Source organism: Apus apus, chromosome 27 (assembly GCF_020740795.1).
Source record: "Apus apus isolate bApuApu2 chromosome 27, bApuApu2.pri.cur, whole genome shotgun sequence".
Taxonomy (NCBI): Eukaryota; Metazoa; Chordata; class Aves; order Apodiformes; family Apodidae; genus Apus; species Apus apus.
The window spans coordinates 1,398,459-1,424,992 of NC_067308.1; the positions used below are offsets into that span (position 1 = coordinate 1,398,459).

At 60.0% G+C, this 26,534-nt stretch overlaps 1 protein-coding gene across 1 annotated transcript; it reads left to right on the top strand.

Moving 5' to 3' along the window:
• Positions 1 to 26,089, top strand: LMNA (lamin A/C). The gene is made up of 12 exons (XM_051641016.1): positions 1 to 456; positions 19,230 to 19,386; positions 19,550 to 19,675; positions 19,762 to 19,932; positions 20,012 to 20,137; positions 20,233 to 20,453; positions 20,543 to 20,750; positions 20,869 to 20,976; positions 21,113 to 21,232; positions 21,331 to 21,429; positions 23,487 to 23,741; positions 24,676 to 26,089. Exons 1-12 carry the CDS (start codon positions 107 to 109, stop codon positions 24,706 to 24,708), a joined length of 1,974 nt encoding a protein of 657 aa, XP_051496976.1. The 5' UTR covers positions 1 to 106; the 3' UTR covers positions 24,709 to 26,089.
• The last annotated feature ends 445 nt before the right edge of the window (positions 26,090 to 26,534 follow it).

The window sequence follows — 26,534 nt, forward strand, 5'->3', positions numbered from 1 at the left end:
GTCACCCAGACAAGCAGGAGCAGCCGAGACAGCTGGGTGGGTGGCGTGGGACAGCCGAGCCGTGACCCCCCCCCTGCTCTGTCCTTTGCCTCGACGCCTGGACCCCATGGCGACCCCTTCGCAGAAGAGAAGCACCCGCAGCGGGGCCTCGGGGACCCCCTTGTCCCCCACCCGCATCACCCGCCTGCAGGAGAAGGAGGACCTGCAGGAGCTCAATGACCGCTTGGCCGTCTACATCGACAAGGTGCGCTCGCTGGAGCTGGAGAACGCGGGTCTGCGGCTCCGCATCACCGAGTCGGAGGAGGTGGTGAGCAGGGAGGTCTCGGGCATCAAGGCCGCCTACGAGTCGGAGCTGGCGGATGCCCGCAAGACCTTGGATTCCGTGGCCAAGGAGAGAGCTCGGCTGCAGCTGGAGCTCAGCAAAGTCCGGGAGGAGCACAAGGAGCTGAAAGCCCGGTGAGTGTCCCTGGGGGCACGGGGGGGGGGGGACACACGCAGAGTGGCGGGATGGTCAGTGGCGTCATGCCTGGCAGGGAGCCGGGAGGGAGGAAGGAGCAACCTGGAGGAGGCAGGGAGAGGGGAAACCCGTGACCCGGCTGGGGCAGGAGTGTCCATGGCAGGGACCAGGAGAGGAGGGCAGCTCTCCCGGCATTCCCACTCTCCCTCCAAGCGCCATCTTTGGCCGGGATGCCCTTGGAGGGGGGATTTGGGAGCAGAGCTGTGGCAGCCCCGGGGCTGGGGCAGAGCAGAGGTGCCTCGGGCTCCTGGGGTGGGTCTGTGGGACACGGGGCAGCAGCGCCGGGCTGGCGGCCCCTCTGCCTTCGTCATCCTGGAGCTATTCCTAAACGCGCTCCAGCGCAGACCGGGAAGCGGTGCCAGCCAGCTGGCTCTGTCCTGCCCACAGATCTCGCCTGCTCGTCCTATTTTCCTCTGCTGTCTTTGGCACCCGTTGAAGAACCTGCTCGGGTTTTGTTTTGTTTGCTTTAACCCTCCCCGTGCCGAGCTGTTCCCACTCCATGGGGTCCTCTGCATCCTTTTCCCGTCGCTGGCTTTGGATGATGTGCTCCAGGTCTGCTCTGAGGCTCAAATCCCCCCAGCCCCCTCCCGCCAGGTTTATATCCTTCCCATCCCAACATCAGGAATGCCCACCTCATTGCCCCCTCCCCGCTGCCCTCGGGTGCCTCTGCCCTCCTCTCCTCAGGACCGTGGCAGGTCCCCTGAGGACGCGGGTCCCTGGCCGGTCTCACGGACCAGCCGTTGGGCTTCCCCAGGGCTTTGCCAGCCCATGTGACACTGGGACAACAGCCCTGTCCTGCTCCATGGAAGGAGCCAGCCCTTTCAGTCCCCAGCTTTGGCTTGGGGCAGGGTCTGGGCTGGGACAACCCCCTCTTCCTCCATTTGATCTTTTGCCTCTTATTCCGGCCCTCTCATTTTTGAGCCTGTACCAAATGAGGCTAAAATTAACTTCCTCAGAAGATGCCATAAATACTCAACCTACTGGGAAGGGAGTGAATGCGCAGCCTTTTACAGCTGTTCGTGAAAGCCGGGCAGGGTTTTATATTTAGCTTTCGATTTCCCGTGCGCGGCTGCGGCTCCGTCCTCGATCAAGAGGCTCCGCTCGTCCCGCTCGCTGCGGGACAGATCCCAAGGACCTGGGAGATTCCCAAGGACCTGGGAGATTCCCAAGGACCTGGGAGCCGGCGAGATGAGGAGCTGAGCTGTCGAGAGGCTTTTGCTGCCTTATGCAAACCCAGAACTATCTTGGCCGCGATCTTTCGAGGGCTGGAAAAAATGATCGGCTCGCCGCCACCCCCGGCCGAGGGCTGGGTGCTGAGCCCGGGGCTGGCCCTGCTGCAGAGCCCGCCCTGCAAAACTCATCGCTGGTCGGCATTTTCCTGCCGTGGGCTCGGGCTGCGGGAGCTTCCTGTGCTGGTTCCCAAACGCTTGACAGGTCGCCTAGAAAAAGTGACTCGAGGGGATTGCCGGGGTGGCTGCTCGGGGTCCGGAGGAGGGGCTCGGTGGGGCGGCAGGTGTTGCATTCGGAGAGCTGGGCAGCCAGAGGGGTTTCTGGAGGAGAGAGGAGTTCAAAGGGGTTGAGTCGTGTCTGAGTCATGGTTCGTGAGAGGGAGAGCGGCTCGGCCGGGGGAACCCGGTGCTATTCATTCCTACCTCTGGCGTGGCCCTGCGGCCGTGGGCGGGGGTGCCAGGCTGCTGCCCAACCCCCAAAAGCCTTGCAAAGGGGCTGCAACTCCTCCCGACTCGCTGGGCACCTTCTCGATGTGCCGGAGCTGCCCCGAGAGGGGCACAGAGCAGCTGCCGAGCTGAGATGCTGCTCCTGGGGCTCAGCTTGCCCAGAGTGCCCCCCATTTCTCAGGCATGGGGGAACGGGGCTGCTGCCGGAGCGACCCCACGCTGGGTCCGAGCTGTGAATTGCCATTGTTATTATTACTATTATTTCATTAAACCTATTCTAGGGTAGGTTTTTTTTCCCCCCAGCCTTAAAGTCTCTCTCATTCCCTTTTTTATCTTCCCCTGGGAATGTAGTGGTGGGGGTAACAGAGCATCTGCCCCCCAGTTCTTGGCTGACACGAGGACAGGGGGGTCGGGAGGGACACCGAGTGCTGGTCCTGCCTGCCCACCCCGAGCCCCTGCCTCAGCCCCGGCTGGTTTCGCTGCCCTGGGTGCAGTGACACTTTGCTTGGCTAATGAATAACTCGCCGCTCCCCCCTGTGCCCGCCAGCCCGGGCAGCTCCGGTATCAGCGGCGGGGCAGGAGCCTCCGGAGCCGCGTTATCGGCGCCCGCAGCGTCGCCGCTGCCCGCCCCGGGGTTGTCTCGCCGGCCCAGCCGAGAGGGCTGGGGGTGTCGGGGTGACGCTGCGGGCACTCTGCCCAGCGCCCAGGGAGGCAGTGGGTGCTGGGCGCACCCCGGGAAGGTGCTGAGCCAGGTGCTCCATCTGGGAAGCGCTGCTGGCTGGATGGGGATGACGGGGTGTGCGAACAGGAGACCAGTCTCACCAGTTACCGAGGTGCTGGTGCAAGAGCTGGGGGGGGGGGGGGTTGGGTGGAGGAGGGGTTGGGAGGTGCAGGCAGCTGCCTGCCCTGTGCCTCCCACCTCCCCTCTCTCCCTGGACCCTTCCCACTCCCTGTTGGGCTGCCCTGGATGCTGGTCCTTGGAGGGGTTTCCCAAAGCTTTCCCTCCTTGCTCCAGGGGGACCCTCCTCTCTGTGCAGGCTGGAGGTGGCTGCCCCCTTGGACAAGGGACCCCCCTCTGGGTGCTTCTGCTGCCTTTATGACCTTATATAGGAAGCCCTGACTTCAGGAAAAAATGAAATGACAACTGCTTTGGTGATTTCTGAGGCTGCTGAGAGAGGAGAGCGGGTGTCGCATGGGTGGTGGTGATAGGAAGGTTGCAGAGGGAGAAGAGCAGGAGGTCTGGCCCCAACGGCCCCATCTCCACCCAAAAATAATGCAGAGCATGGTTCTAGTTCAATGAAACTGCCAGTCCCATCTGGGTTGCCAAAAATGCTTGTCCCAAAATCAGGGTTCTTCACCCAAGTGTGCAAAGAGCCGATCAACACCCAGGGTCGAGATACTGGTTTTGTTCCAGTTCTGCCCAGAAAAGGCTGCCAGCTTTGCCAATTGCTGCTAACTGATGGGTTCTTTACACACCGGGTGAAGAATCCTGGTTTTGGGGACAACGTGGGCACCACTGCCACACGTGTCCCCAGCCCCTGGGCTTCCCTGCTTGTTCCCCAGCCCCGTGCAGCCATTGGAGCCACGTTCCAGGCGAAGCAGAGGGTGCGGCTGGTGACTCAGGGGTGCTGGTATCATCCCCTCCCAGAGCCTGGGGAGAGCCAGGACTTGCCTGAACTGCCCCATCCCCACGCCCCTGACCTGGGGTCCCCAAGGAAGGGCAGGTGGGTGGTTTTGGAGGCTCTGGCACAGCACTGGGATGTTGCAGAGAGATGCTCCCGGTCCTGCTGAGGAGACGCCTCAACCCAGATCCTCAAGGAGGAGGTGTTTGGTGGTGCAAGCCCCAGTTTGGGGGCTCAGGGGTCTGTGGGCCCCTCCACCCCCAGGGGAGGAGCAGGGGGGATCTCCCAGTGCCCTGCTGATGTGGGCAAGGGGGGGCTGAGCTGTGGCCAGCTCCCTCCTCTGAAACAGGAACCAGGCCCTCGTTAGCAGCGTGGCTGATGAGCAATAGCTTCCTGAATTGCAGCCCCTAACCAGATTAAGTCGATGCCTGGGCAGTGCCTCTTCCTCCCCGGGCCCAGATCTCATCCCTGGTCCTAATCAGGAAAAATCTGTTTTCCAAAGGTTGTGCCAGGAGTGGAGGGGGGAGAATCTCATCCAAGCAAAGGAGGCAGCAGCGAGGGTGCCAGGTTCTCAATCCCAGGTGGATTTTGCCCTGTGCTGGGTCCAACAATGACCTTCCAGGAAGGAGAAGTAAAAGGGACCCATTTACCAAAATAATAATAATAATAATAAATTTAAAAAGACAAAAAAAAACCCAACAACCCAAAAACCAAAAGCAAACAAAGCCACAAACAACTCTCCCTGCCTCAGGGCCAGGCGCTGCCTCCGTGCTGCCTTGAGCAGCAACGTGCTTGTGCTGGAACATTTTGTGTGGGGGAGAAACCTCAGGCTCGGGGGCTATTTCCCTGCTGTGTCTCACACAAACCCTGTGGGGAGGGAACATTTGGCTCAGAGGAGCCTTTGGGAATGGTTTGGCTCGGAAGAGGCTCTGCCCTTTTGGAGCAAACAAAGACCAGCTTGTGCAGCCGGGTGATGCTTTGAGGGAGCTGGGGCTGGTCTAGGACCCCCTGTGCCCTTGGGGGAGACTCTAAAACACCCCCCTGAGTCTCCAGGGCTCTGGACAGATTGATTTTTCCCTCAATATCCACAGCTGGGGGGGCTGGGCACAGCTCCTCGTGTGCTGCAGGGCTGAAAGGTTCGGTGGCAAAAGCCCTGTTGCTTCAAGGCCAAGGTTTTCATTAGCCCCTGGCTGGTTCACTGCCGGGGTGTTTCTTGCCTGTGCAAACATCCAGCCCCCCCTGTTTTCCCAGCTTCCCGAGCAGGATGATCCCTGGTGGAGGAAAAGGCTCCAACACTTTAATCCCGTGGCTCTGGCTCATGGCTGGCTGTGTTCCCTGGTGTCACCCCGTCCCGTGGCAGGGCCAGGCTGTCCCCTCACCCCGCTGAGGATGAGGGGGACAAGAGGAAATCCCGTTGCCATCTGCATTTTTTTTTATTATGAGAGGATCCCCCCCCAGGCAAATCCAGGAGGATTAAGGTGAAGGGAAGTGGGGCTGGATGCGGGAACGGATCCATCCCGTGCAGGGCCCGGCGCGTCCCGGCCTGTCTTGGCTGCACCAGCTGCCACAAGTGTTTTCCAGCCTCACACACGTCACTTCACTCCCTGAATCCCATGAACACTTCAGCTCCAGAGCCCAGAAGCCGTTCCCGGCGCGGTGCTGGAGGAGAGGCCGGGGTGGGGCAGCCGAGCTGCTGCCAGCTCCTGATTTTGCTAAATTTGTGCCCTTTGGGAGCAGCAGTTTCCTTTCCAGTTGCTGGCTGGGAGCCAACTGGAGCTCTCCCCTAATCCTGGCCAAACTTAGGGCTGGCACGGAGGAGTCTCCAGGAAGCGTCTGCCCGGTGGGTTCGGGATGTGCTGCCCCGGGACAGAGCTGGGAATGGCCTCCCTGCTGTCGTGCCACCAGCTCTGGTGCCATTTCCCCATCCTGCTCTCTCTGTGGGGCTGTTTGTTCAGCCTGTTCCTCTGGGACTGGCTCGACACGTTCCCAAACAACCCAGGCTGGTGCCATGTGAAACCCAGGGCTGTCCACAGCTGCTGTTGCTCACACGCAGCCCCTCACCGGGTATCGGGGCTTATGCCCACCTGCTCCCCTCCCACCCAGGGGTGAATAGCCCCAGTGTGAAGCTGAACAACTGCAGGGGGGTGGCACAGCCCCCTGGTCCCACTTGCTGCAGTAGCAGCTGCTGCCCCGTGCACCAGCCCCCAGGGTAGAGACCACTGAGCTGCAGAAACCCTCTTTTGGTCTGTGATGGGCGCTGGTAGGATCATGGGATGGTTTGGGTTGAAAGGGAACTTCAAGCTCATCCAGTCCCACCCCCTGCATGGGCAGGGACACCTCCCACCAGCCCAGGCTGCTCCAAGCCCCATCCAACCTGCCCTTCAACACTGCCAGGGATGGGGCAGCCACAGCTTCCCTGGGCAACCTGGCCCAGGCTCTCCCCACCCTCACAGCCAAGAATTTCTTCCTAAGATCTCATCTCCATCTCCCTCTCCCAGTTTTCATCCATCCCCCTCATCCCATCCCTCCCTGCCCTTGTCCCAAGCCCCTCCCCAGCTTTCCTGGAGCCCCTTCAGGCACTGGAAGCTGCTCTAAGCTCTCCCTGGAGCCTTCTCCTCTCCAGGCTCAACACCCCAACCCTCCCAGCCTGGCTCCAGAGCTGCTCCAGCCTTGGATCATCTCTATGATGTTTTGCAGTGTCGTGAGCCCCACGTTGGGGCTGTGGGTATTAAGAAGAGCCCGAGGAGTGGAAGTTGGTTAGTGAAGTGCATTGAGCTGAGCCCACAGACATGCCACAAAACCCAAATGGGCTGAGGACTTCTCAGTTCCTCAGTGATGCTGAGTCAGCATCTCCCCGTCGGTCGTGAAGCAATTTCCTTACCACGGTGAAGGTGCCTGTGGCTGAGATCAGCCTCCAGCCATGATGCTTTATTGCTGCCTCCCCAGGTTCAGAGCCAGGAGGTACAACAGCAGTGGGGACAAAGTTCCAGCATGTGCAGGGTGAGTGCCCCTGTACTTTACCCTGCCCAGCTGCAGGGGTTGGACCATGGCAGCTCTTGGCGCCGTGTCCCTCCAAAGACACGGTGGAGCCAGGGTTAGGAGTGAGCTGTGGCTCTTCTGAAGCTCTGGAATTCTTGCCTCGGGGCTGTGAGTGGCTCTGAAGCACCTCTGTAGGAGGTTTGTGATAAAGGAGGGCTCTCAACCCTCTTGGACTAAAGCCACCTCCAACCACTTGCTTCTGCTTTCAGCATCTGTGTCCTCCTGCCCAACCTGGTGCCCACAGCTCGGGCTGGGCAAACCTGGCATCTCCCTCCCACCATTCCAATTTGTTGGGGTTTTATTTAATAACAGTTTAGGGAGAGGCTTTCTCTGTTTAAACCCCAGCTCTGAGTCATACAACCCCCCTCCAAGAAAAAAAAAAGAGTCCCAGATTTTGACAAGGATGTGGAATGTGTGGGCTTCAAAGAGCCTGGCAGGCTTGGCCCTGATGCTCATGGGCACCCAGATGAGCTTCCCCATTGCAGCTCCAGATTCCCACTGGGAAGAGGCATTTGTCCCCCTCTCCTTGCAGTAGAGTGGCTGGGCAGAGCTCTGGGCTCACTGGTGGCTTTGGGGAGGGCTCTGGGTCCAGCCCTGGCCACACTCGTGGAGCCTTTGCAGCCCAGTGGTGAAGCAGGACATGAATGGTGGCAATAAAATGGGCAACCCCCATGGATGGTGGCAGTAAAACCATGGCCCAGGTTGCCCAGGTGCTGCTCGCTGTGGCTTCTCCAATGCCTTTTGAAATGCCCTTTAATCCCTGCCTTTAATGCAGGAGGTTGGAATGGGGTGGGAAGAGGAGGATTGGGGACCTGCAGTGGGGCAGGAGCAGGGAGGTGAGTCACCCCAGCCCGTGGCACAGGGTGCAGCTGTGGGCAGGGCTGGATCTCCAGGAGGTCCCAACCAGGCTCCTCACCTTCCCCTTCCTTCCCGGCATGATGGGTGGGTAACCTGCTCCCCAGCAGCACCCCTGGGGGTGAGGGTGCCCCCCACCCTGCTGCCCTCACTCCCTGCGGCACTAGGAGGAAAGAGAGGGGGGTTTGCCAAGCTGAGCCTTCCTGCCGTGGGCTTGAGGGGGGAAGAGGAGAGCTGGGGAGAGGAGAACTGCTCCTCAGAAGCATGAGCTCCAGCCCCATCAGGCCATGTAGCACCTGGAGCCACCATTTGCAGGGCAGAGACACAAACCTGTGGCATGTGGGTCTCAAACTTGCAAGTGAGGCAACCCTGCCTTGGCTTTGGTATTTCAGATTGGATGGAGACCAGCCCTGAGGAGAAGGACTTGGGGGTGTTGGGGCAGGAGAAGCTCAAGATGAGGCAGCACCATGTGCTGGAGCCCAGAAACCCCCCGTGTCCTGGGCTGCATCCTCAGCAGTGTGACCAGCAGGGCCAGGGAGGGGATTGTCCCCTCTGCTCTGCTCTGGGGAGACCCCCTGCAGGGCTGGGAACAGCTCTGGGGTCCCCAACACAGGGAGGACACGGAGCTGGTGGAGAGAGTCCAGAGGAGGCCCCGGAGATGCTGGGAGGGCTGGAGCAGCTCTGGAGCCAGGCTGGGAGAGTTGGGGTGTTGAGCCTGGAGAGGAGAAGGCTCCAGGGAGAGCTTAGAGCAGCTTCCAGTGCCTGAAGGGGCTCCAGGAAAGCTGGGGAGGGGCTTGGGACAAGGGCAGGGAGGGATGGGATGAGGGGGAGGGATGAAAACTGGGAGAGGGAGATTGAGGTGAGACATGAGGAGGGTATTCTTCCCTGTGATGGTGGTGAGACCCTGGCCCAGGTTGCCCAGGGAAGCTGTGGCTGCCCCATCCCTGGCAGTGTTGAAGGGCAGGTTGGATGGGGCTTGGAGCAACCTGAGCTGGTGGCCCCTCAGACCTCCAGCCCCATCCCAGGGCCACCCTGGCAGGGGATGAGACCTGCTGGGGTGGCTGGAGCAGCAAACAAGGAGGCTCTGGTCCCAGCCCACACCAACCTCACCACAAAAACAAACCTTGTGGCAGGGTAAACACCTCGCCTGCCTTTATCTGTGCCCTGGGAGCTGGGAGAGCAAAGCCTTTTGTTCCCAGGAGGATGGGTGGCAGCTGGATCTGACAAACCCCTGCTTGTTTCTTAAGCAAATGCTGCTGGCTGGTGATTTGCCTCCCTGGCTTTATCAAAAACGGAGGGAGCTGCTGCTGCTGCTGGAGGGGTGAAAGGAGACCTTGAGCTGGCTCCTGGTTTTGGAGAAAGTCTCCCCTTGTGAGTCCCCTCTGTCTTGTCCTGTTTTTGCAAGGGTGTCGAATTATAGGACACAAGGTTTTAAGCTGGAAGAGGGGAGGTTGAGATGAAGTTTTAGGAAGGGATTCTGGGCTGTGAGGGTGGAGAGACCCTGGCCCAGGTTGCCCAGGGAAGCTGTGGCTGCCCCATCCCTGGGGGTGTTGAAGGGCAGGTTGGATGGGGCTTGGAGCAGCCTGGGCTGGTGGGAGGTGTCCCTGCCCATGCTGGGGTGGGTCTGGATGAGCTTTAAGGTCCCTTCCAACCCAAACCATCCCATGATTTGATGATCTTCCCGGGGGATCCCAGCCATGGATGAGTGCACTGCAGCTGGCACAGGCTGGGGTGCAGCTCTGCCCCCCCAGCAATGCCCCCATGGGCAAAACACCCTCCTCATCCCTTCCCATCCCCCCTCTCGGGGGCTGCCAAACTTTGCATCCAACTGCAGGTGTCTGCACAGGGAGTGGAGGTGACCACCACATTTGCATGGTGACAACGTGGTCCTTTGCACCCAGGGCTGGGATTTGCATCCCTGCTCCTTCTCTCCTGCCCCAGGTCCTGAAGCATTGCCAGGCCCCAGAGAAACATGAGCTTCTGGCTGGTTTTCAACCCCCCCACCCCCACCCCAAAGATGTGATTAACAGGAGTGACTCAGCTCACTGGTTTTAACTCCATTTGCAGTTAAATGGGAAGCTGCACTTTGTCTTCATCCTTTGAGGTGATGTTCTCCAGGCTTTGGGTTTCTCATTCATCAAGGATGTGTCCAAGTCAACCTGATGTTCTTGGGTTTTCTCTGGAGGTTTTTTAGGTGAGAAAGGAAAAAAAAAAAAAAAAGTTACATCCAAAACTTCCCCACTCAGTCTGAAGCCAGTTCTTGCAAAAACTGGAGGAAGACAGAGTCATAGAATTGTTGAGGTTGGAAGGGACCTTAAAGACCATCAGGTTCCAACCTCCCTGCTCTGAGCAGGGACACCTCCCACCAGCCCAGGCTGCACAAGCCTCATCCAACCTGGTCTTGGACACCTCCAGGGATGGAGCAGCCACAACCTCCCTGGGCAACCTGTTCCAGCACCTTCCTACCTTCAAGGGGAAGAATTTCTTCCTGATGTCCAACCTAAATCTCCCCTCTTTCAGTTTAAAACCATCACCCCTTGTCCTGTCACTGCCCTCTCTGGTGACAAGTCCCTCCCCAGCTTTCCTGGAGCCCCCTCAGGCACTGCAAGGCTGGGGACAGGAAGATAGTCAAGTCTGAGCAAAAACCCTTAAATTTAATTCAGTCCAAAGTGAAATCGTGGGGATGTTTGTCCATTTTATTAAAGAGACAGAAACTGCACTTGTCACAGTTTGTGAATGTTCACAGTGTTACCAGGAATACTTTGAATTTCCTCCCATTCCCAAAGGCAAATGTGTGCACAAGGCAGGCTTAAGCTTTCAACAGGCTTTTCTGTTACACTAGAAATTATTAGTAAATGCTGGAGTGGAAAAACAAGCTTTGTCCTTGTGCCTTTTCTCCTGAAACCTCGTCCTCAGAAGGTGGGAAAGGAGCAGCATCCAAGGTGCTGGATAATTTGAGCTACATCTAAAAAAGTGGTCCCAACACAACTCCAGCCTGTTTTTAAAGAGTCCCTATCTCCTGATGAAGGACATTATTGCTTTAATCTGGTTTTGAGATGTTTTAAGTCTTCTAGAGAAGCTAATTCCAAACTCTGCAGGAAGGCAGGAGGAGGCAAAGCTGGTGTGTTCCTGCTGGACAGGTTTGGGTCGTGCTGAGCAGGGGTTGATCCGTGGTTGCCCATGGGTTTCTGAGCAGTTGAGATGTGCAGGTTTGAAAAGTCTTTGGTGGTCTCTTTTTCCATTGGAAAATGCAGGGTTTTTTTGCAAGCCAGGAACCAGCCCCTTCCTCTGGAAGCCCCAGGATCTGCCAGTTCCCTTGGGACCTGCATAGACAAAACCCCTGGCCAGGATTTTTCCCCCCATGCAGCCAAACTGCTGAGCTCTGCGACAGCAGCTCTGGGGACAAACCTGTGGCTGGACCAGTTTGGCTAAATCAAGTTTCAGCTGGTGGCACCTTGTGTGTAATCCCAGCCTGGAGGCCTGGGCCCTCAGCTGGTTCCAGGTATCCCAGGGTTTTGGTGGCAAAGGGAATCCAGAGGGAGATCCTGCCCTGATTTTGCTCACTCATCCCCAGGACCCCACCATGAATGGTGCTGGGGTCTGCAGGCTCCTGGCACTGGGGGCTTCCAGCAGCCCATGGCCACTTGCTCTTCCCCAGCTCCTTGTATCCATCCTGTGGCTTCCTGCACCCTGGAAAAGTTACCAGGAGTTTGGTGGGCAGCAAGGCACCTGGTGGTCCTGCTGGGAAGCCCTTGTGCTTGCTCTGTGCTGGGGAAGGTGCCTATGGAGGGTGAATCCTGCCCCGGGTCCCTGCAGACACAGGTTGGGGGGCCTGGTTCAGGTAGGGTTGGGTTAGAGGTTGGACTCGGGGATCTCAAAGGTCTTTTCCAACCAAAGTTATTTGGGTTCTGTGGTTCATGCCTGCTGCAAAGCTCCCCAAAGCACAGCACGGGCAGTGGGAAGCCAAGCCTGGTCTGTTAACCCATCGCCTCCCGCGGGGGAGCCAGCAAAACCCCCTTTTCCAGCTGCAAAACCCCCTTTTCCAGCTGCAAAACCCCCTTTTCCAGCTGCAAACCCCCTCTGGTGACACCGCCAGCCCTGCAGAGCCACAGAGCCCTCCTGTTACCAGGGAGGACTCGGCCCAAACAGCAACATCACTTGGTGGCTTGGGATTGTTTTCCGTTTGGAGCCGGGATGAGTCACCAGCGCTGGCGTGACGGCCCCGGCCGGGGCTCCCCGGGCAGCCCCCCCGGCTCAGGCTTCTTGAAATGCTCTTGATGCTCTGAAGCAGTGTTCCTGGCTTGTCAGCAGTGAGGAGGGGGGAAGCCCAGTGGCCCACGCCGTGGTGATGCGTGTGGATTTGTTGCCCAACTGCTTTTCCCCGCGGCGAGGGGCGAGGCTGCAGGGAGAGGGAAAGGCTCCTGAAAGGCTTCGTGGGGAATATTTGAGGGTGTTTGTGTCCAGTTCTGGGCCCTTTTACTTCAAGAAGGACCTGGAGGTGCTGGGGCAGGTCCAGAAGGGAGCAATGAGGCTGGTGAAGGGACTAGAGGGAAAGTCTTGCAGGGAGAGGCTGAGGGAGCTGGGGGTGTTTAGCCTGGGGGAGACTCAGGGGGGACCTTCTTGCTCTCTGCAACCACCTGAAGGGAGGTTGGGGTCAGGTGGGGTCTGGGCTCTTCTCCCAGGAAACCAGTGACAGGAGGAGAGGGCCTGGCCTGAAGCTGCTCCAGGGGAGGTTTAGGTGGGATATCAGGAAGCCCTTCCTCATGGAGAGGGTGATCAGACATTGGAATGGGCTGCCCAGGGCAGTGGTGGAGGCACCATCCCTGGATGTGTTCAAGGACAGGCTGGAGGTGGCACTTGGTGCCATGGTCTGGAGATGTGGTGGTGTCAGGTCATAGGCTGGACCTGATGATCTTAAAGGTCTTTTCCAGCCTTGGGGATTCTGTGATTCCTGGAAGATCAGCTGTGATCGGGCCCAGTTGCACCCACAGCTCCCAGTCAGATTCCCTGTGGTGGGCTTTGTGGAGGGAGAGGAACGACAGAAAGATTTTGGGGAACCCCAACCCAAAGGGTCCATCTGCATCCCTGGGAAATGCTTTTTCCTGGCTCCCAAAGAAGCAGCGGGTTTGGTTCCTGTCCTAAGGAGGATCCCAGTCCCAGCTCCAGTGATGTTCCTGGGCCACGTGGAGCTGAGCAAGGCCCCTCAGCCCCAGGGTGAGCGTGTGGCACGGCCAGAACCAGCCCTGGCACCAGGAGGGGCTTTGGCAGGGCTGGGGGGGCTGTTTGTGCAGCCCCGGGCAGGGCTGGTGCCTCACAGGATGCTCCCTGCAGATGTTGGCAGATGTTGGGCTGGCTCTGCGTCGCGCTGGCTATTTACAGCTCCCCTGCTAGGAGACCAGCTCAGTGTTTATCCTGGTGATTTGGCAAAGGCAGAGCGGCAGGGATGAGTCAGGAGCTGGGAGAAGCTGCTTTGCCACATTCCCATTGCCCCACTGCCAAGGTGTTCCCAAGAACGCCTTTCCTCACCACGTGGCCCTGTGGGGCCCTGGTGCCTGGGGTGGGGAATGGTCCCTGGGACTGGGGAATGATCCCTGGGATGGGGGAATGATCCCTGGGACTGGGGAATGATCCCTGGGATGGGGAGAGTGATCCCTGGGATGGGGGAATGGTCCCTGGGACTGGGGACTGATCCCTGGGATGGGGAGAGTGATCCCTGGGATGGGGGAATGATCCCTGGGATGGGGGAATGATTCCTGGGATGGGGGAATGATCCCTGGGGTGGAGGAATGATCCCTGGGATGAGGGAACGATCCCTGGGATGGGAGAACAATCCCTGGGATGTGGAAACAATCCCTGAGGTGGAGAAATGATCCCTGGGATGAGGGAATGATCCCTGGGATGGGGGAGTGATTCCTGAGATAGGAAGAGTGATCCCTGGGACTGGGGAGCAACCCCTAGGATGGGGGAGCAATCCCTGGTGCTGGAGGCAGCGCAGGGCAGAGCAGGAAGCCCAGGGTGGGGCTGAGCAGGTTTTCTGGGACTTCCCAGCAACCATGTCCATCGCAAACCTCCTCGGGCACACGGTGCCTCCTCTGCTTCCCAAGCAGTAAATACGTTGTGAAGACTTTTCTGGGGTAGCGCCCGGTCTCGTGGCAGGGGAGCAGGCTGGGAGTGTAGCTGGATTCCCTGGAGAGGGGCTTGGGACAAGGGCAGGGAGGGATGGGATGAGGGGGATGGATGAAAACTGGGAGAGGGAGCTGGAGGTTGGAGATGAGGAGGGAATTCTGGAGTGTGAGGGTGGTGAGACCCTGGCCCAGGTTGCCCAGGGAAGCTGTGGCTGCCCCATCCCTGGCAGTGTTGAAGGGCAGGTTGGATGGGGCTTGGAGCAGCCTGGGCTGCTGGGAGGTGTCCCTGCCCGTGCAGGGGGTGGGACTGGATGAGCTTGAAGGTCCAACCCAAACCATTCCATGATTCTGTGATCCTGTGAAACCCACAGTCCCTGGGATCAGCAGATGTGCAAAAAGGTTTAGAGCTGGGGCAGGAGTCCTGGCAGCTCCCCTGGCTGGGGGGGCTGTGATTTGGAGGCAGGGAAGGAGGGAAACGCCCGTTCCTCCCCCTGGCTCCATCCCACCCCCTTGGGCCCCTCCCAGCATCCAAAGCCGGGTGGCAAAACGGTTGGTGGTGATGAGCAGCAGGGTGAAACCCAAGGGTGTTTCCTAAAATGCCTCTGGTTGAGCACTGGTTTCTCAGAGAGGGTTGGCACTTTCCTGCCAGCCCACGGGACACGCGCCTGAAGCTCCTTCCCTCTGCTGCCTCTCCCGGCTTTTCCAGAGGGAGAGCCCAGCTCCGCGGGTTTCCGGGCTGGGATTTTTGGGCAGAGGGAAAGGGGAGTGACAGCAGATCCTGGGCACTGCTCCGCGGGGCTGTCCCTGAACCTTCTGCAGGGACCACCCCCCGGGGGGTGTTCAGCCCCAGCCCTTCTTGCCGCCGTGGCCTCAGCTCCTTTCCGTGTCTGCTGAGCACGGGCAGCTCCAACTTTCCATTCACATTTGGATTTTCTGGCAGCTCAGCTGCAATTTTCTTTCCTTTTTTTTTCTTCCCCCCCCCCCCCCCCCCCCTCCCCTTCCTGCTTTTAAAAGCTAAAAATAAAACATCTTGAGGCCCCTTTTCCCTCCATCTTTTCTCTTGAGACTTTTGTTTCTTGGGATTTTGGTGCCCCTGTTGTGTTTTCTCCTCTTGGCTTTGGTAAATACTTGTTTTTTACACCCAACTCTCCCAGCACAAGGGATCAAATCCTGCGGGGTGCTGAGCCCCTGGCCACGGCCACCCAGCCCTTCAGGGTGGGTCTCTGCTTCCCTTTTGGCTGGTGGAGGATTTGAGAGTGAAAACCTCCAGGGAGGAGGAGGAGGAGGAAGAGGAAGGTCCCGTCCAGTCCCAGTGCCAAGGGAAGTGGGAGCGACGCAGCTGCCATCAGAGTTTTTATTTTTAGCCCAGCACCAGCTGGAGCCCAGGAGGCTGCAGGGAAATAAAGGCAGGACCCAAGAGTAAGCAAAGGGAAAACACAAAGCCTGGCTGGGCTGGGGATCACAAGGGCTGTTGTGGACTGGGGGACATGGGGGTCCCCAGTGCAGGAGGGGACTTGCACCCCTCCTGAAATCTCCTCTGGAGGCATTTGGGATGGAGATGTGGAGGGTTGTGGGTGAAGATGCTCAGGTCCTGCAGAGCCACACACACAGACTCCCCAGAGCAGTGGGAAGGACAGGACAGGGATTCATCTCAGCCCTCTCCTTGCTTGGCTGCTCCCCAGCTCAGCCCTGCAGCTGCTGCAGCCCGAGCTCTGTCCCTGCTCCCCCCCAGTGTGGTCGGGAGGTTTCTGAGGAAAAGGGATTTGTCCTCCAGTCCCTGGGGAGGGTGAACCTGTCACTACTGTAGAGACATAAATGTCACCGTCCAGTCTGAACGTTCCCCCCTGTATTTCACTTGTAAGTGGCCCTGGTGTCCCATAAAGTGTCAGAAGCTTCAGGATGGGACTACAAGTGTCACAAGCCCCATCCCAAAGAGCTGGTGACCCCTGGCTGTACCCGGGTCTTTGCAGGTGACACAGAGTCATCAAATGGTTTAGGTTGGAGGGACCTTAAAGCTCATCCAGTCCCACCCCCTGCATGGGCAGGGACACCTCCCACCAGCCCAGGCTGCTCCAAGCCCCATCCAACCTGCCCTTCAACACTGCCAGGGATGGGGCAGCCACAGCTTCCCTGGGCAACCTGGGCCAGGCTCTCACCACCCTCACAGCCAAGAATTCCCTCCTCATCTCCAACCTCAATCTCCCTTTTCCAGTTTTCATCCCTCCTCCCTTGTCCTCTCCCTCCCTGCCCTTGTCCCAAGCCCCTCCCCAGCTTTCCTGGAGCCCCTTCAGGCACTGGAAGCTGCTCTAAGCTCTCCCTGGAGCCTTCTCCTCTCCAGGCTCAACACCCCAGCTCTCCCAGCCTGGCTCCAGAGCAGAACTGCAACCTGTCCCAGGGTCTCCCCACCCTCACAGCCAATAATTTCTTCCCAAGATCTCATCTCCATCTCCCTCTTCCACCTTGAAACCTTGTCCCACGATGAGCTCTGCCCAGAGTGAAGCTCTGGTGAGCTCGGACCCAGGGCAGCAGGATTGAGCCCTGCCGGGGTGGCCAGGCTGGCTGCAGGGATGAGCTGCTGCCAGTCGGGAAAGCTCAGCCGTGTCCTGGGATGAGCCGCCGGGCTCCAGATCCCGCTCCCAGATGGCATTTTTCTCCTATGAGTCACTGGCACGAAAGGAGTGGGACGAAGGAGGGACGTGGCAGGACGTGGCTCCCCACAGGAGGGGGTTCATGGAGCACGGCTGGGCCTGGCACAGGGTGGGCATCTCAGCACGGTGTCCCCAGGGCCAGGAGGCAGAGACATGCAGGAAACGCTGCGGGCCGAGGAAGGAGCTTCTGCCACCCGTGCAGCTCTGGGAAGGGCAGTCCCTGCTGGGGACCCTGCGGGCAGGAGGGGCTGAGCCACCCCCACCCTGCCCTGGTGCTGGGTCCTGCCCCTGGTCCCGGTCACCGCTCCCTCCCCGCTGGTTCTTGCCCATCATGTAACGGCAGGGGCGTGAGGGGGGGACCCCAGGAACGCGCCCCGGGGACCCGGGAGCCCTGTGTCCCACCGGCAGGACCCCGGCCCTGGGGACAGGGAGCTGACAATGGCTGTCCTGAGCCCCCGGGCGCTGCAGCAGGAGCGTCAGGTCTTGTTCTTTTTATAGAGCCCACCCAAAATAGCGCCGCGCGGGGCCGGGTCAGGTTCCCCGGCCAGAAACGTCCCGGGGCCGGGAAGCGGGGGCTGAGGGGCTGCTCAGCGACGCTGGAGCCGGGAGACCCTCCCCAAGCCGGGGCTGGGGGCGGGAGCCGCAGCCCGGCACCCGCCGAGTGACCCCGGGGCTGCGGGGCTCCCGGAGCCGCGTCCGAGCGGGAGGGTCCGGCCAGAGGAGGGGGCTGTGCGGCTGCTGCGGGCTCGGGGGGCAGCTCTGCTGTGGGGCAGCTCTGCCATGGGGCAGCTCTGATGTGGGGCAGCTCTGCCGTGGGGCAGTTCAGTTGTGGGGCAGCTCTGTTGTGGGGCAGCTCTGTTGTGGGGCAGTTCAGTTTTGGGGCAGCTCTGTTGTGGGGCAGCTCTGTTATGGGGCAGCTCTGCCGTGGGGCAGCTCTGATGTGGGGCAGCTCAGTTGTGGGGCAGCTCTGCCGTGGGGCAGCTCTGCTGTGGGGCAGTTCAGTTGTGGGGCAGCTCCGCCGTGGGGCAGCTCAGTTGTGGGGCAGCTCAGTTGTGGGGCAGCTCTGTTTGTGGGGCAGCTCTGTTATGGGGCAGCTCTGCCGTGGGGCAGTTCAGTTGTGGGGCAGCTGTGTTTGTGGGGCAGCTCTGCCGTGGGGCAGCTCTGTTATGGGGCAGCTCAGCCGTGGGGCAGCTCTGATGTGGGGCAGCTCTGTTATGGGGCAGCTCTGATGTGGGGCAGCTCTGCCATGGGGCAGCTCTGTTTGTGGGGCAGCTCTGTTATGGGGCAGCTCTGCCGTGGGGCAGTTCAGTTGTGGGGCAGCTGTGTTTGTGGGGCAGCTCTGCCGTGGGGCAGCTCTGTTATGGGGCAGCTCAGCCGTGGGGCAGCTCTGATGTGGGGCAGCTCAGTTGTGGGGCAGCTCTGATGTGGGGCAGCTCTGTTTGTGGGGCAGCTCTGCCGTGGGGCAGCTCAGTTATGGGGCAGCTCTGTTTGTGGGGCAGCTCAGCCGTGGGGCAGCTCAGTTGTGGGGCAGCTCCGCCGCGGGGCAGCTCCGTGGCCCAGCACCCCGCACCCCGCCGCGCCCTCTCCCACGCGGCCACACCGCCCCGCCATGGCTCCGGTGTGACGTCACGCCCGCCATGTGACGTCACGCCACGTCACCCCGCCGCGCGGTGCCGCTGGGCGCGGGCGGCTCCACAGCCCCCCCTGGCGGGCGCGGGCGGGACGGGACCGCCCGGTGGCACCTCCCGGTATCACCCCCCGACACCCCCCGGTGTCACCCCCGGCACCGCCCGCCCGGCTGCCCCGGCCCTTCCCGGGAGCCGGAGCCGGAGGCGCCGGGACCTGCCGGACCCTTCAGGGCCGGGTACGATCCTGCGGCTCCCGTTGGATGCGGCTCCGTGTGCTCAGAACGTGGAGTCATGGAACGGTTTGGGTTGGAGACCTCTAAGATCAGCCAGTCCCACCGTTCCCCCAGCCCTGCCCAGTCCCCACTGCCCCATGTCCCTCAGCACCACATCTTGGAAACCCCTCCAGGGATGGGGACTCCCCCCTGGGCAGCCTGGACCAGGGCCTGACAACCCTTCCCAGGAAGGAATTGTTCCCCAGATCCAACCTCAACCTCCCCTGGGCACCTTGAGGCCCTTTCCTCTTGTCCCATCCCTTGTTCCTGGGGAGCAGAGCCCGACCCCCCTGGCTCCAACCTCCTCTCGGGCAGCTGCAGAGCCAGCAGGTCTCCCCTCACCTCCTGGGCTCCAGGCTGGACACCCCCAGCTCCCTCAGCTGCTCCTGCTCAGACTTGTGCTCCAGCCCCTTCCCCAGCCCCGTTGCCCTTCCCTGGACACGCTCCAGCCCCTCCATGTCCTTCTTGTCCTGAGGGGCCCAGCCCTGCCCCCAGGATTCCAGGTGTCCCCTCCCCAGTGCCCAGCACAGGGGGACAATCCCTGCCCTGCTCCTGCTGCCCACCCCAGTGCTGACACAAGCCAGGATGCTGGTGGCCTCCCTGGCCTCCTGGGCACTCTCTGGCTCATGTTCAGCCTCTCAACCAACCCCCTCAGGTCCTTTTCCCACGGGCACTTTCCAGCTGCTCCTCCCCAAGCCTGGAGCGTTGCCTGGGGTTGGTGTGACCCAAGGGCAGGACCCACAACTTGGCCTGGTTGAACCTCACACAATTGGCCTCAGCCCATGGATGCAGCAGTGCCTGGTTTCTCCTGCCATGCCACTCACCTGTGTCATCCGCTGCCTTGCAGGAATGCTAAGAAGGAAGGGGACCTGCTGACTGCCCAGGCGCGCCTCAAGGATGTGGAGGCCTTGCTGAACTCCAAGGAGGCTGCTCTCTCCACGGCCCTCGGGGAGAAGAGGAACCTGGAGACTGAAGTGCGGGACCTGAGGGGACAGGTGGCCAAGGTGAGCAGCGACAGCCCTGTCCCCAGTGGCTCCACCGACCCCCCTGTGCCAGGGGACAGTGGGGTAGAGGAAGGGCTGGGTGGTGGGTCCCCGGCCAGTGCTGGGTGCTGTGCCTGGACGGTCCCCAGGTGCCCTCTGTGATGTTCCTTCTCCATCCCTGCAGCTGGAAAGTGCCTTAAGCGAAGCCAAGAAGCAGCTGCAGGATGAGATGCTGCGTCGCGTGGACGCCGAGAACCGCTTGCAGACCCTGAAGGAGGAGCTCGAGTTCCAGAAGAACATTTACAGCGAGGTGAGCCTCCCCCTGCCGGGATGACACCCGCCCCGTGTTGTGTCCCCAGCCCCCGAGCTGACACTGTGTCCCCGACCCGTCCCCAGGAGCTGCGGGAGACCAAGCGCCGCCACGAGACGCGGCTGGTGGAGATCGACAACGGGCGGCAGCGCGAGTTCGAGAGCAAACTCTCGGAGGCCCTGCAGGAGCTGCGGAGCCAGCACGAAGCCCAGATCCGGCTCTACAAGGAGGAGCTGGAGAAGACCTATGGGGCGAAGGTGAGCAGCACCCCAGGTCGCCCTGGCCGGTGGGCAGAGGGTGCCGGGGGATGGTCACCCACCCGTCCCGTCCTTCCAGCTGGAGAACGCCAAGCAGTCGGCCGAGAGGAACAGCAACATGGTGGGCGCTGCCCACGAGGAGCTGCAGCAAACCCGCATCCGCATCGACAACCTCTCCTCCGAGGTCAGCCAGCTGCAGAAGCAGGTGAGTCAGGGCCCAGGGGTTCCTCTGGATGTCCTCCTCTGGGGGTGGCCCCCTCCCGGTGGAGCAGCCACCCCTCACCGCCCCTCCCCGCACAGCTGGCCGCCAAGGAGGCGAAGCTGCATGACTTGGAGGACATCCTGGCCAGAGAGCGCGAGACCAACCGGCGCCTGCTGTCGGACAAGGAGCGGGAGATGGCCGAGATGCGGGCGCGCATGCAGCAGCAGCTGGACGAGTACCAGGAGCTGCTGGACATCAAGCTGGCTCTGGACATGGAGATCAACGCCTACCGCAAGCTGCTGGAGGGCGAGGAGGAGCGGTGAGCACGGGGCGCCGCGCCCGGTGGGCACTGAGGGTCCCAACCCTCTGTCCTCACTGGCTCCATCTCACCTTCCTCCTCCTGTCCAGGTTGAGGCTGTCCCCCAGCCCTTCCTCCCACAAAGGTGGGTCCCGTAGCCACATGTCCTCCACCCCGGGCTCCTCCAAGAAGAGGAAGCTGGAGGACAGCGAGAGTCGGACCAGCTTCTCCCACCACGCCCGGACCAGCGGCCGCGTCGGGGTGGAGGAGGTGGACTTGGAGGGACGATTCGTCCGCCTCAGGAACAAGTCCAACGAGGTGTGTTTGCCTCTGGGGGGGGTCCCTGGGGGTGTAGTTCACCCCATGGGCAGGAGGTGAACCGGGACCGGCTGGGAGGAAGCAGGGGATCTCAGGGTTGCTGCTGTCCCTCCCGCAGGACCAGGCGATGGGGAGCTGGCAGGTCAAGAGGCAGAATGGAGATGACCCCCCCATCACCTACCGCTTCCCCCCGAAGTTCACCCTGAAGGCTGGTCAGACGGTCACGGTGAGTCCCACCCACTGAGGGCTCCAGCCAAGATCCCAAACCCAGCCGAGACTCGGGTTCCTTGGCCGCGACTTTTTTGTTTGTAGCGGGGGGGACAGACCTGAGATGTCGCTTTTCTCTCTGCTCGTCTGCTTAGATCTGGGCCTCGGGGGCCGGGGCGACCCACAGCCCCCCCAGCAACGTGGTGTGGAAAGCCCAGAGCAGCTGGGGCTCCGGGGACAGCCTGCGCACCGCCCTGATCAACTCCAACGGGGAGGTGAGACCCCCACGGCAGCACCCGAGGGGCACAGGGGGGGCACAGACACCCAGCACCCCCCCGGACCCCCCGACCTCCTTCTCCTGTTCCCCCTGCAGGAGGTGGCCATGAGGAAACTGGTCCGCACCGTGATCATCAACGATGAGGATGAGGATGAGGAGGATGAGGAAGTCAGCATCCGCCACCACCATCACCATGTGAGTTCGGTGCTGGGGAAGGTGCTGGTCCTGGGGTAGGGGGGGTCTGTCCCAGGGGTGCTGGGGGGAGCTCCAGTCCAGTCCTGGGCAGGGTGGGAGGGTGCTCAGCGCCGTGCAGGATCAGACCATGTGGGAGAGGCTGCTGTGGAGACAAGCGCAGGGGAGAAGCCACCAGACCTAGGAAGAAAGGAGGTATTAGGAGGAGGAAGGTGTTAGGGAGGCACCAGGAAACGAGGTGTTTGGACATTGCAAGGAAATTCTTCACTATAAGAAGAGAAGGAGAAGACTCAAGACCCCTTAGAAGACTTAGAGCAGCTTCCAGTGCCTGAAGAGGCTCCAGGAAAGCTGGGGAGGGACCTGGGACAAGGGCAGGGAGGGATGGGATGAGGTGAAACGTTTTCAAACTGGAAGAGGGGAGACTGAGAAGAGACCTTAGGAAGAAATTCTTGGCTGTGAGGGTGGTGAGACCCTGGCCCAGGTTGCCAAGAAGCTGTGGCTGCCCCATCCCTGGCAGTGTTGAAGGGCAGGCTGGATGAAGCTTTGAGCACTCTAGAAGGTGGGAGGTGTCCCTGCCCGTGGCAGGGAGTGGGACTGGATGATCCCTAATGTCCCTGCAACCCAAACCAGTCTGGGATTCCATGATTCTGTGACCTCTGGCACCTGGAGAAGATTACCACTTGCTAAGAAAGCTCTAGAGGCCTTGCTGGAGGTCATCTCCAACCCCAAGCAACCTTGACCTTCTGGGAAAAGGACTGGAGGAGCCAGAAGGGAGGCTGAGCTGGAACCTCACAGCACTCAGAGATGGAGCACAGGATGGTGGGAAGTAGATGGATGACACTTCTCCACGGCAGCTGCTTCATCCTCTCCACTTCACAAGGGCACTGGGCCAAATCCAGAGGTGACTTTGTCCTTCCTCTCAGCCCATTGCTCCCCTCATGGAGCTGGAAGATGCACTGGGAGGAACAGTGGGCAGCAAGCAGGCAGGAGCCCCTACTCCCCAACTCAAAGTGTCCATCCCTGGCTGCAGCCCCGGGGCCCCCACCAGCCCATCCCACGAGGAGGGATCCATCTGGCACAGGAGATGCCAGCAGGAATTCCACCTGGAGAGATACTGGAACCACCACCCTGGGCCTCATCCTCACCAAAAACCCACTGGGTGCTGCTGCCCAGGGCTCTGACAGCAGCAGGATGGGGTGTCCATCATCTGCTCTCCTTGGAGTTCTCTGGATGGGAAGAGTTGTGCCAAGATGGATGTCAACTGTCCCTGGATTGAGGAGTCAGTGCTGCCCACTGGTCTGGTGGCTGAATCCTTTCCAAGAGTAAAGTTCCCACTAGGAAGGTGTCAGCTGAGCAATCCAAGTGGCGAGGAAGAGGATGCATGAGAGGAAGCACAAGAGAAGCGTGGTTATGGTGTTTCCCGTGTGCTGACAGGACAGGGAACCTGCATGAGGGCAGCAGGAACAGGTCACACGTGGCTTGGGGTTGTAACAACGTCTGCACAGACTGTGACAGCTCCCTGAGATGTTGGAGCCAGGGGGGTTTGGTCACTGCTCCCCGGGAACAAGTGACAGGACAAGAGGAAAGGGCCTCAAGGTGCCCAGGGGAGGTTGAGGTTGGATCTGGGGAACAGTTCCTTCCTGGGAAGGGTTGTCAGGGCCTGGCCCAGGCTGCCCAGGGGGGAGTCCCCATCCCTGGAGGGGTTTCCAAGATGTGGTGCTGAGGGACACGGGGCAGTGGGGCCTGGGCAGGGCTGGGGGAACGGTGGGACTGGGTGATCTTAGAGGTCTTTTCCATAAATATAATGATATTTATATTCCATATAGATACATATATATATATGGAATATATATACTGGATATTCCTATGTATCCAATATATTCCAGAGCTGAAACAACAGCCGTTCATGATCTCGACACCACGGGAGGGACGGGGTGGTCGGACCCTCTTTGCAGAGGAGCTCGCAGAGCCCTCCCAGCTCCTGGGGGCCGGGACCCTCCGGCAGGAGGTGCTGGGGCAGCTGCTGAGGGTGGTTCTTGTCTGTTCCCCCCCCCTTGCAGGGCAGCTGTGGGGGGCCGGGGGACCCCGGCGAGTACAACCTGCGCTCGCGCACGGTGGTGTGCGGCACGTGCGGGCAGCCGGCCGACAAGCCGGGCAACCCGGGCACCGGCATCGGCGCCGTGTCCTCGGGCTCCTCCACCTCCAGCGTCACCGTCACCCGCAGCTACCGCAGCATCGGGGACTCCGGCATCGGCCTCGGGGACAGCCTGGTCACCAGGAACTACCTCCTGGGGAACTCCAGCCCCCGTAGGCAGGTCAGTGCCCTTCCCGGAGCCCAGGTCTGTCCGCGGGGCGCTCCACCCTGTCCCTGCACCGTCCCGTCTCAACAGGGCAGTGTCACAGGGGTTCCCTCTCCTCCTTCTCCTCCTTCTCTCTGCTTCTCCTCTTGTCCCAGGCTCCTTCAGGCTTCCACAAGCCTCTTTGGAAGGAGAATGTGGAGCCTGAGGGGGATGGGGAAAGGATGTGGCTGTTGCATCTTCCCACCCCATCCCATGCTCAGCCCACCTGGCAGCTCCAGAGCATCCCATGTTCTTCCCACCTCTTGTTCCAGCTCTGCTGAGTGTTATTCAGCCTGGAGAGGAGAAGGCTCCAGGGAGAGCTTAGAGCAGCTTCCAGTGCCTGAAGGGGCTCCAGGAAAGCTGGGGAGGGGCTTGGGACAAGGGCAGGGAGGGATGGGATGAGGGGGAGGGATGAAAACTGGGAGAGGGAGCTGGAGGCTGGACATGAGGAGGGAATTGTGGAGTGTGAGGGTGGGGAGAGCCTGGCCCAGGTTGCCCAGGGAAGCTGTGGCTGCCCCATCCCTGGCAGTGTTGAAGGGCAGGTTGGATGGGGCTTGGAGCAGCCTGGGCTGGTGGGAGGTGTCCCTGCCCATGCAGGGGGTTGGATCCAGATGATCTTTCAGGTCCGTCCAACCCAAACCAGTCTGGGATTCTGTGATTCATGCCAGTCACACGAATCCTTCATCTTAACACCCTCAACATGAGTCAATATCGTCACCTTCATCTCTTACCACTCATTCTCAAACCTCTGACTTCAGGCCTAGAAATACCCCCTTATACATCTCACCCCCCGGGGGAGGGACACGAGTCAGTGGGCACCGAGGTCATCGCTGCCCCCTCAGCAGCCAGAGCAGAGGGACATTCACACCAGGTTGTTTTTCATTTTCTTCTCTTTCTTTCTCCCCCCCAGGCCCAGGCAGTGCAAAACTGCAGCATCATGTAACTCCGTGGCACCATTCCTGTGTTTCCTGCCCATCTCCAGCTACTTGTTTTGTTTTTTTCTTTCCCAAAGCAAAAGAAACTATTATTTTTTTTTTCCTTAAAAAAAAAAAAACCAAACCAAAACAACCAAGAGATCAAAAACCAAGGTTGAGGGTTTTTTTGTTTTCTAGAGCAAGAATTTTATATATATATATATTAAAAAAATGCTTTAAATGCTTTGATTTTTTTTTTTTTTTGTAAAGAAACAAAATCTATTTCTATAAAAAAAAAAACAGAACCAAAAAAAAATAAAGCTTTTCAGCTTCAAAATTTTTTTTAAACTTCAGCCAAAGACTTCAAGGAATGATGTTTACCAACCAGCTCTGCAGGAAGAGATTGTAGTTTGGTAGCTCTTTAGATGAAATCCTTTTTTGCCAAAGCTTTTTAGATCCACCTGGGAGCAGCCAAGCCAGCCCCCCCAGAGCTGCAGCCCTTGGTGCTGTTGTAGATCACCCCATTGTTGTTTTTTTTTTGCCATGGGTTGTTTTGGATCTGAACCCCCCAAAAAATCCCTTTTCTTTCTTTCCTTTTTTATTTGGTTGGGGTTTTTTGCCCCCCTCCTCATGTTTTCCTGGTGTGGGGGCTCCTGGCAGCTTGGGGGTGATGTCATTGTCCCCCTTCCCAGCCCCTTGCCCATCACTCCACACGTACTGTAGTGCCCACCCGAGGCACCTCTTGCCATTGGGATGTTCCTTTTTTTTTTTTTTAGTGATGATTCTTTTTCTTATTCAACCAAATTGTGCCTTAGCCAAGGTGGGGGCTGCTCCACTCCCCCCACCCCAGGGCTGGGAACTCCCCCCCAGATCCCCCCCAACAACACTGAAAGTCGACGGGAAGTGAAAACCCCTGGAGCTGCATCCCGGGACCAGATGGATTTGGTCAATGGGGTGATGGGACCCTCCTCCCTTGGACCCCCAGTTTTGGGGCTGCCTCGTCCTGTGGGGTTCACCCCTGGTTTTCTCAGCTGTGGATCGTTGGGTTCTTCTCCAGCGGGCTCAGGAGTTTCAGGGCAGGATGAGGCCAAGGATGCTGAGGCCGGCGGGGGCTGTTTGACCAGGAAGGTGCTGAGGAAGGATTTTGGGTTGAGCCAGGGGGATTTTGGGGGCAGCTCCCTTCTCTGCAAGGGTCCACCCAGCCCTCGATGGAAATGTCGGGGGGTTTGCCTCGATGGGGGAGCACCCACAGCAGCCCCCCGGTGGGTGTGGGCAGGTAGGGGGGCAGGATGGGGTCCCCCACCCGAGCCCGGGGGGGTCTGGTGACGTGTTTTGTATCTGCTTGCCAAGCTTCTGTGTCCCTGCCTGTATTTCCTTCCAGCATCAATACATGGAACCCTTCCCACCCGCCTCGCTGTGGTCATTGCTGTCCGGGGGGGGGTGGGGGGGGGGTGGGGAGGGGGCTTTGCTGCACCCCAGCCTGGCTCTTGCCCCAGGGGAGTCTCTTTGAGCCAGGACTGGGGCTCAGCACTTTTCAGTGGCTTTGGGGAAAGCAGGGTGGTCCCCCGGGGGTGAGGGGGATGCTTGGGGGCAATTGGGGTCCCTGCAGGGCCAGGAGCACCCCCTGCCCTCCCCCGGAGTGGATATAGAGAGGGGCTGGTGGGAGGAGATGGAATTTGGGGAGGGGTCTCAAGCGATTCCCCCACCCCCCGTGGGTTTTGGGGGCAGATATTTCCCTGGACGGGGTGGACTGGGGGGGGTGCAGAACCTGAGGGGGTGCGGGATCGTGCCATGGGGCTGGCACCGGCCCCCCGACTTCCCCGGCCCCCCCGGGCCGTGCCAGGCACTGGAGGAG